At 40.6% G+C, this 10497-nt stretch overlaps 1 protein-coding gene across 2 annotated transcripts in view; it reads left to right on the plus strand.

Annotated features, from left to right (window-relative positions):
* Positions 1–10497, plus strand: part of DCX (doublecortin) — an 85280-nt gene that overhangs the window by 61825 nt on the left and 12958 nt on the right. For both annotated transcript variants that reach the window (XM_037408330.1, XM_037408331.1), the window contains exon 6: positions 8835–8929. In XM_037408330.1, coding sequence (XP_037264227.1) covers positions 8835–8929 — 95 coding nt within the window. The remainder of the gene's footprint in view (positions 1–8834; positions 8930–10497) is intronic.

Here is a 10497-nt window from a genome sequence, read left to right on the forward strand (position 1 = left end):
CATGTCTCATCAAGACTCTGATAGTCATAGTTAATGTCATGGTTTTCCTTCGAGATTCCAGTGTTGGTTGTTCTTGAACTCAGGTTTGATATAATCTGAAAAGCTTTTACAATCCCAAATGCATGGTAAACTTCCGTAGGTATGTTGAAGGCATGATGGGAAGTATGTTGTTGATTTTAAAAAAAACGAACAACACCCATTCAATGATCTAAAAGTCAGCTCATGCATGAGTTGTGAAACAGCATTTAAACCTTCTCCATAAGCATCAGGTGCTAATTAGCATCAGAACTAGACTTTATTGCATGAACATATAGCCTAATGTGAAATGGCAACTATTGTGTTCCTGATTTTAACTGATTGAATGACTCACAGGAACAAAACGGTGAGTCATCTGATGAAGTTTAATGAACAGTTAGTAGGGCCTTTCAGAAGGAGATTAAAATAACCAGAAATGCTGAACAATGGCCAGCTCCTGGAGTTAAGGTCAGTAATGAAGGACAAATCAGGTTTCTTTAATCCATCTAGACAAGGGTCTTTCGTACTTTCCTGTGATTTCAATAGAGAAAAAAATTGCAGCCTGTCCTGCTTAATAAGAATTAAAAAAGACTGAACTCTTTCAGCACTGGAAAGGTAATCAAAGATCGTTGTTTTCTCAGGACAGAAAGAAAGGAATACCATCTTATGTACTTGTCCCTTGCATTTGTAAAAAAGTAAGTGGGTTTACACATGACTTAAGCATCAATATTTACATTTAGCTGGATTTTGAATTATCACATTAAAAAGGCAAGGAAAGCTGAATGAAGCCTGATTAATAAAAGATTATCTGACCCATTTTTTTCAGAATTCTCACCTATTTCACACTATTAAATGTGAAACTATTTAAAAAGCATTTTTATTTCAAGTATATTAAATATTTTTGCTATGTGTTTGATCTCCTACCCATTTGTACCTTTTGTCTTTGCTGTCTGTCACTCTGCTATGGTTGTCATATCAGAACTTGGAGTTTCCTTGATTCTGTGTTGTTAGTTTTGGTTCTTTTCAGTTCTTTTCCATGTAGGTGCCTGTATCCTTTATTCCACCATAGACTCTAAGGCCATTGTGACATGTCTGGGCACTGATGTAAATGCAGATTCTGAAGTAAATCTCTGTGCTGCTTGAGTGAAAGAAGGCTGAACCCTCCTCATTACAGCACACTGCCGTTACAGAAAAGGACGTTATTTTCTTCCATTTCTCATCCTAATTAATCTGTTTGCCTGTTAAAGCATATGGGAAAATGGTACGTCATTTGTCAGCAGCAACATGGGAATGCAGTGGATTTACATGTGGACTGTGGCCTGCATGCATTGCCCACAGAGGTAGCTAAGGCTTGAAGCAGATTGTGCATGCACAACTGTGCCTCACTTCTTGGCAAGAGCTTCGATGCTGCCAGCAGATGGTGGGCAGAAGTAGTAAGTCCTATAACAAGTTACAGCAGAGAGAGAAAAGAAAAAACTACTTCAGAAGAGCTTGCTAGTGCTAATTCTGAGGTTGTAACATTGACAGCATGCAAACATTGCATCCGCTTTCCCTTCCACTCACTGTAGGAACACTTCTGGTCTTGATGTGTCAACATAAATAAAACACTTTTTATTCAAAGCTGTGGCAATGCTTTGTGCCCGAGCAGCAGCTATCCTCCACACAGGCTGGGGTATCTGGGGACTTGTGCTTTATTTCAGTCTCCTCCACTGACTCACCCTGTGGCTCTGAGTACATTATTTCAGGTGTTCATGCCTTCTTTCCCAATGGATCTTCCAATGCAATGATACAATCTGTATACAGAGCTCTGTAATCTACCCGTGGAATCATGCACAGGAAAGAACTTCAAGGCACTTTATTTGGGGCTTTTTGTGTATTCTGAAAGCATTTGGAGAATAATATTGCTAAACCCAAAGCTATTATCTCACAGATTGACAGAGACAAAAGACATCTCCAGCAGCAGAGTGACTGTAGCATGTGCTCCAGACCTTCCAACAAAGGCAAGCCACACTCTTAGCAAGGCACTACCTATGTCCCAGTGGATCAGAGACTGCTCCAGTAACCTGCGTGCTCTCTAATGCATTCTGTCCTGCCACAGTAAACTGTCAGGTTATGCAGGTGAATGAATACGACTGTGTGGCCTGATGTTGTGTTAGCCATCATCATAGACTGTGCAGATTCTCATCTGAGCTAATTTGTTAGCCTGGAAGCTTTATATATAGGGTTCTGCCTTCTGTGCCAGGTGTTCTCCATTCATCTTTGATATCCTTCTGTTTTTGGCTATGGATTTAGTGATCTACTTCTCAATGAGAAACATAGATCCAGGTGAGAAACATAGATCCAGGTATAACTAGCTTTCTAGGAGAGCCATAGAGAGACTGTACTGCTGTCTGGAGTCCAGTTTCCCCTGATGGCACCCAAAACTTTGTTCTTGACTGTGGTCTCTGGGGCCACCTCTCAGTCAGAACGACAGCAGAATACAGAAGGAAATATATGTGGTAAGTCTGTAAATCTAGCACTGAAAAGGAAGCAGCTTCTAACCCATTTAAATGCTCCTATCACCAGCTAGATGTGAACTGTAATGTATTCTTTGACTATCTTGTTACAGCAATTCTGGTAGTGAGCCACCTAAGTGGTCAGCTCCCATTCCAAAACAACAAGGATTAACATGGAGCAACAAAGCACACATAAACAAAATATTTTGTTAAAATCGTCAGGACAAAAGGCCACGCAAGAAGTGCAACTGCACAGAGAGTGCCAGCTCTCAGCTGCAGCGATTTGAGTTCACTGGTTGAATTGCTACCTTCTGCCGGAGGTAATTTGCCTCCTGCCTAGATATGTCATGGCCTCACTGTGAAAAGCTCAATTCCCTCTAGGCAGCCAGAGCCCTTCAGCTCCAAGGATATTAAAAAAATGAGGTAGCTAATCCACAGAAGCATGTTAAACACTGTTTTCTTGGCACAGTACTTTTATCTCTTTATTTACCATACAATCATTTAAATGAATGAATGAATGAAAATTAAATGAATGAATGAAAATTAAATGAATGAATGAAGAATGACAAAGTGCTTTGCTATAAGCAGATGGTAACAGACCACAGTCCTTATATTCCCAAGGAGAATCCTTTCTTCCTTCTCTCATTAACCTCAAACCCATACATATACCTTCTCAGCAATGCCAGTGTATTTCTGTTTTGATTCAGCTATTCCTCCAGACACTGTGCTGATCATTTCATCATGGGGGTGTTTTCACTTATTCCTTGACTGGAAGGCCCTGGCTGCTTTGCCAGCAGTTCCCACTGGGCTCCCAGTATATCCTTTAGTTTCCCATCTCTTTGGTGCTGGGGCTGTGATGCAGTCTTTCATCTGTATCCTTCACGTAACTCCCCCAACATGTGGTTAGCAAAATACAGCAGGGTTTTACTTCTCCCTCTACAAGAATGTATCCAAGTGCCTTTCTCTTCTCTGTCTCCCAAATGTTAGCTAGCAGAGCTGAACTAGTTTCTCGTATATCAGGTGTGAATTGAGACTGGAAGGGAGTGGTGTCTTCATCTGCCCTTAGTTGAGCTTAGGTTGTTGGGTTTTTGTATGGACTGAACATGCTAAGAAAGACATAGGCAAACTGGAGAAAACCCAGAAGAAATTTCCTAGGGTTCAGAAACTGCTTTGGGAGGAAAGGGTGAAAGAAATGAACTGATTCAACTTAGAAAAAAAGAAGACTGAGAAGGGATAATTGAACACTCTCCAAATAAGGATAAGACAGGTCATGGGTTTAATCTTTAATAGGGGACATATAGATCAGATATTAGGAACACTTTTCAATTATAAGCATCTTAATTACTGAAGCAGGTCTCCTAGGGAGCCTGTGAGCCCCTGTCAGACTTGGTGCTTTTAAAAAATAAGATCTCTATTGGGGATGACCCAATTATATTTTATGCCAATTTAGAGCACAGAATTGGAGTTACAAAGCTTCTATGTTTTTTTTCTAGCTTCTGTTTTTCTTTCCATGAAGTCAGCTTTGCTAAAAGACATAGTTTAGAGCAATAAAATCCAGACTAAACTGCACCTGCAGTATATAATCCACTTCTTTCTCCTATCATGACAAGAGCAAAACTGAGTGTAAGGAGATAAGTCCCTGTGCTGCTGCTACGGTCCCTGAGATTTAAATGGGGTAGGGTCAGGATGAAGTTTGGCAAAATTTATTTAACAGAACACTCCAATAAGAAGTCAAACCAAACAGAAGACAGAGATAAATCTCAGGGGAGAAATACAGGGGAGAAAATAATGATGTCATTTGCCGTTGCTTCTTTGTTAGAAGAATATGAATTTATCTTACAGTACCTCACCTAACAAATAGGGGTTCAGCTGTATAGATACACAGGCTGTGATAGGAGAATTTATGATTTCTAAAACCAGCATGACCTTAGTTCTTTGCAGTGCAGAGCCACAGGTACCTGAGCTGAAATTTGAAAATTTCTTTCCCTAGCTTTGCCTTGATTTGGCTCATGGAGCCTACGAACAGGGCTCTGAGGCACTGCTGCAGGAATTTAATTTCTCAGTCCTCTAATGGAAGGGTTTGGATAGAGGGACAAAAGCATATTCATATGGCAGCAGCAATTAGCAAAACAGATACAGAATGTCAGTCTGTCCCGACTGCAGATCTGGCTCCCCAGGGTCATTATATATGAATGTGTTAAAAAGGCAGCAGATGTCTTTTGGATTGCACACAAGATAGAGCAGCTTGTTATCCCACTTGCGCTTACTTACATTCTGCTAGCTGACAATCCACAGTACGCATCCAGTAGAGAGATCACCCTCACAAAACATGATGAGAAAAAGGTGCCAACGCTGCAGAGCAGAGTGCTTGGGAGTTAGAAGGTGCCTGAGCGAATGATGCCTGTGTAATCTGAATTCTTCCACTCTTGAATAAACACTACCTTGGAGTCTTTATTTTTCCCACAGGCTCCTCTATCCTGGAGGGCAGGATGGCTTGTGCTCACTAAATGAGCTGCTATTTCTACATTTTCTTTATGCTGTCCTTGTTCTGGTTGTTGCCCCTCTTTATTTTCTTGGTGGTGCTTCAAAACCTGACCTGGAGACAAAACTATCCACATATTTCATGGTTCTTTCTCTCACTCTTGTGATGTATGGGCATGTGCTCCTCAAACTAGGTATTTATTTGCAGGACCCTGGGAACCCCAATGGAGCAAGGAGTATTAACCTTATTTTACAAACTGATGGAAATAGAGATATCCCCACACATTCTGAGCACTCCGTGATCCTTGGGGTCTGCTTTTTCTTTTTTCTGTTTATTGATAGAAATGTGCGTTCAAGACAGATGGACCTCACTAACCCCATTTACAGGTCTCAGTGCTTATCATTGCTGGAAATTCAGATCCAGAGTCCCAGTCATCCAAACATACCCAAGCAACACTCAAGGAACAGTTGCATATAACAAGTCTGGCCAAATTATCTGTGGGAGAAGCAGGCAGAGAATTCAGTTTACCTGTACCTCTCACAGCCATCTCAAACACGACATGGTGCTATATTCTCCATCCTCCCACTCATTTGTTGGGCAAGCCTGATTGATCTTCAGAGTACAAATTGTTTCATGCGCTGAATGATCCTATGAAAAAAGGCAGTGCACATGTTCATGCAATTAAAGGACGTGTCATATGCACAAAGGGGCTTTAAGGTAAATTGAAGTTGCAAAGCAAATACAATGACATAAATAAGACATAATATGTAAACAATAATGCGGTGGGAAAAAACCAAATTAATTCCAATGAAAGCTGGTTATAAAGGATGGTTTCCAATAGCTGACCTTACATGAGATACTTAGCTACCATAAGTCATCAGCAGATTTTAGTAGAGCAGCAGCGTTACACACCACCTGGGATCTGCTCTTTGCCTCTTGTTATTTTCTTGCATTTGAGTTCAAAAGAAATGTGTGACAGTCTGATTATGAATACTATTCTTCATTAGCAGACATAGAGAAAATTAAACTGGGCTTCTTAATTGTTGCTCCTGCTGCAAAATTCTTTGTGAATATTTGTAATGATATACATCCGTCTCATTGGATTTCTGATTTGGATGTCACATCTGTTTTTTCTTCGGTGCTCATAAAATATTAACATCCCTGTTGTAGCACTTAAAGTCTCATTGTATTAGGGAATTTCTCTCCTTCCCTGCAGCAATTACATCTATTTGCTGCACACTGCCTGTTAGCCATTCTTCCAGTCTTCCTGTTTGTGGAAGGGAAATTTGGGTTCTTTGTACAGTTGTTAAGTGGCATTCTTCATCTGAGGAAGGATTACTTCCTGCCTCAGGATTAGTGACAATTGGAAATAAATGAAGAAAGAGGCATTTTAGAAATCAGAGATGGATTCTAGCTAACGCAGATTATATTAGTGTTATTGTACCCCACATTTTCTTTAATAGAAAATCTGAAGTCTCTTGGGGAAAAAAAAAAAACCAAACTAAAAAGAGATCTAAGTTCTTTTTTTCTGAATAGCCTTCATTATATAGCATAAAGTTAGTGAACTCTACTTTTTTTCCCCAGCAGCCTCGAGGGTAGCTCACTTTGTAGAACTGGAGCAAAGTGAAGAGTGGCATGTCACTGTGCAGGGACCCGTGTGGAACAGTTTCTGGGTTTCCATAACTAGGTTTTCCCCCCCACCACCAATAAAGAACGGTCTGAGTGGAACTGGGAGGCAAAGGTCACTCTGTTCCCCTATAAATCATTATTTCTACACCTTTTAAGAAATATCTGTTTCCTCAGTGAGGTGTATTTGTAATGGGAAAAAGCCCACCTGTACGGAATAGCCCCCTCTTTGATGGGTATAGAGACGGAGGGCACACATCACCATGGATCTGCTGAGCCTGAGCTGCTTTAACATGTTAAAGCATTAAGTTACGCTTCAACATAACTCCTCCTTTGTCCTGTGGCTTAGACCACATGTTTCTTTACACTCACTTGAATTCACATGTACGACCTCTGCATTTGGGCCAGTGATACTATGAACCTTAACTGCCCCCTCTTTCTCACAAGAAGGGAACAGAGAGGAGGAATGAGGCTGTCCTGGGCATTAAAGCAAGAGTTACACCGGTTTTACTTTAAAAAATACAACACTCTCACACTTTCTTCTTACTTCATGATACTTTATACACTTCTTAGGTCTCCTCCAGACACTCAACTACTTGCTTAATTTTAAGTGACTGATTTGCATATTCAGCTATTACAATTGAAAGTGTAAGTCCCATATGCTGCAACCATCCATCTGCCTGTGTGCGTGCCTTTACAGTTAGAGTAATGGTATAGAGAGATACTGGGCACTTAGAGAGCAGGACAACAAGCCTGGATCGTTGTACGTTTGTCTTTCTCTCTCTCTCTGAAACGCCAACACCATTTCAGATGCTTTCTTTAAAAGGGGTAGGGATTTGTGTAGTTAGCCGGAGGGCTGGCGACACTGTTGCCATGTAAGGAGATGGCAATCAAAATATTTGGGGTTTAGTTTTGTGGCTTGTGCTGAATATGTTAACATCTGGAGTAGGTTTTGGAAATGTCACTTTCGAAGACTTGATTGGGATACGTAGTTTAATGCTTATAAGGCCTCCAGCTTGCTGCTCCTTGAATTGCAAAAAGAAAAGGCCAGAAAAGACAATATGCTTGGACACAGCTAGCATGAGTTTGAATTTCCTTCCCTCAAGTAATGCTGCTGGTGCTGTATGTTTACAACCCGTGGTAACAAGAGGGTCTGTGTCCCTGGAGCTGATACACAACCTATGAATGGCCAAGTTCATGTGTGCAAGTATGTCCTTATGAAATATGTATTGTGACACCTGGCAATGATCAAAGACATTAGCTTACTTCAAAGAACATCAGTTGTAGGAAAAAAATAATTTATCCATATTCCATTTTATTTCCCTTCATTTTTTTGCATAATATGCTGTTTACTTTCATTCCTTTTTAGTTCAATAAATGTGTAATAGCTTGGCCTGACATAGACCTGGGGCCCTTCGCTTTAACTAAAAGCCAGGTCTGTGAAGGTCTTAGTGAATGACCCTTCCAAAAGCCATTTGATTTAAATGAACCATATTTTTTTACATGGAGAATAACTACATTTTCTTGGAAGCAACATGAACAAACAAAGCAACCCAAAAGGCCAGATTTTGATCTTTGCAAGAGGATCATTGCATGATGTGATTCTCCTGTTCCTCCCCGTGATGGACCACGTCCACCTCCCCGGTGCAGGCAGTGGAGGTGCCAGCTCTGGCCTCTCGCCACAGAGGTGGACAGGCACGTGCCACCCTGTGCTTACACCAGGGCTTCAGAAGGGCTCTTTTGGTCATGTAATCCCAGCCACAGCTAACTACATCCAGGGCATTTTAGGCAGCTGTTTGTCTAATTTGTAATGTGACTATTTCTTGTTTAGGATCCAGGATCTCTGCAGCCTCTGGTTTCCACTCATGCCTTTAAATGCTATGTGGTTTCAATTGCGTTAAACTGTTTGAGAACATAGAAATTGTCTTTCTGTTTTTCTGGTCATGTATGTCTCGGATCAATTTGGTGAATATTTGCAGTGTAAAATATTGCTCCTTCAATATATTTTGTATTTCACAGTCTATTACCCTGAACAGCTGAAAGCCTTAAGTTGGGTGAACAGCCATAGCATTCAAATGTTTTTTTTCTCCTGCCTACCATGAATAATCTATAGTGTTTCTGTGTTAAACTTTTGGATACCTTCCGTGTCCCCAGAGGAGAAAGAAGATCATCCTCTTGCTTGTCTGATTGCTAGCTTCTGTCTTACTTTCTGACAGCAAACGGGACCTCAAGCAGTCAGCTGTCTACACCCAAATCAAAGCAGTCCCCGATCTCCACACCCACCAGCCCAGGGAGCCTCCGTAAGCACAAGGTATTACGTTTCTTATACCTTACTACATCTATTTCTTCCTTAGTCTACTCAGATTTGTATGACATTTAAATCATGCCCATATTCTGTGGAAGCACAACTCCTTATGCTGAAACATTGGAGAATTTGACCCATTGCCTAAAAGGGTCACTTTGGGCTCCAGCAAGATTGTGAACAAATCTTCCACTGCAGTTATTAATGTGTGCTGGAGATCATCTGTGTCAATCAGAAGAGATAACCCTGAGCTTGTACCACTATTTGAAATAGTTCACAAGTTATTGAGGGATATGATCTTCATATAGATCCTCCTTTCTTGAAAAGCCTGAAGTGTTGGCAAATCTGTTCCATTAAACAGCAGAAGAAATGCAAATGTTACTGAAGCTCTAAGACATCACTTTAATGATGCTCCTCAAGGATTATTATTTTTTAAATTATTTTAGGCCATGCTCTGTTTTACAGAAAATAAATTATTTTTTACAGCTGGTGTAGTAATTGTGTTCCAGCACAATAGCTGTTTCTCCTGGTAACAAACAGGGTGTCTAACAGGTAGCATGACATCCTAGTAGAGATCAGTAAACCTGTGCTGGCCCATGGATAATTCATGTCTTGATTTATTTAAAAGGTATGGCAGCAGTCACAGGTTTTTATGTTCCTATTATTTAGTGACGTTCTGCACTGAGTCCAGATTATCATTTCCATGGGCTTTCTCATTTCTGGAAGAGCCACAGTGTTACTTCCAACAGTCTTTACTTGTTATGGAAATTGGAACTTGGACATAACTGTCATTGTGAGAGGAGGTCAGTGGGGTTTCTCCTTAGTAATCAGAATGTACCTCTCAGCCCGAGTATGACTTTGAAGGCATTGAGATGAAATTATGGAAGAATAATTAAAAAATTCTGATAGTGGTGAGGTTTTGCAGTCAACCAGCCACAATGTAATCCACTGTGGTTTGGGTTGCATGGGTTAAACCAATTTTGTTTGAGGATTATGTGTTTTCTTAAAGTAAGAAGTGATAGTAGCAGCTGGACTGCAGTTGTTATGATGGTGGAACAAAGCACAGAGAAGTCAATGAGAAGAATCCCCAAAAGTCCAATGGGCTTTGGATTACACCTCTAACATGTTAAGATTTTAGATGCAGACGTTTGGTGTTGGGGTTGAATGGTACTGGGGGAGCCTGAGGTGGACTTAGGGCTTCTCAAAAATCAGATCTTTAAAATAGTTACTCAGCTTTATTTGACTTCCTATAACAAAGGTATAGCTGAATCCAAATGAAATCTGTTTTCCTCAGGACTTTACTCTGATCTCAGCTGCTCAGCCTACATCTGTGGAAATGCACCGTTTTTAACACAATGGGTCCAGGTTTATTATTAATTTATAATTGAGACCAGGATCTGGCCCATAGTCTGAATTCAACAATTCTTCATGTGTGTATGTCAGCAAAAGTAATGCTGTAAACTGCATCCTTTGCTTCAGCCATCAAGGACCCAAAATGCTTCCCAAACACTGTCTCATTTAGGACTCTGGAGATGGGGTTTGCTTCCTGGTAAAGAGAAGGAAAACTCACCTTCTTT

The sequence above is a fragment of the Falco rusticolus genome, chromosome 14, assembly GCF_015220075.1.
Source record: "Falco rusticolus isolate bFalRus1 chromosome 14, bFalRus1.pri, whole genome shotgun sequence".
Lineage (NCBI taxonomy): Eukaryota > Metazoa > Chordata > Aves > Falconiformes > Falconidae > Falco > Falco rusticolus.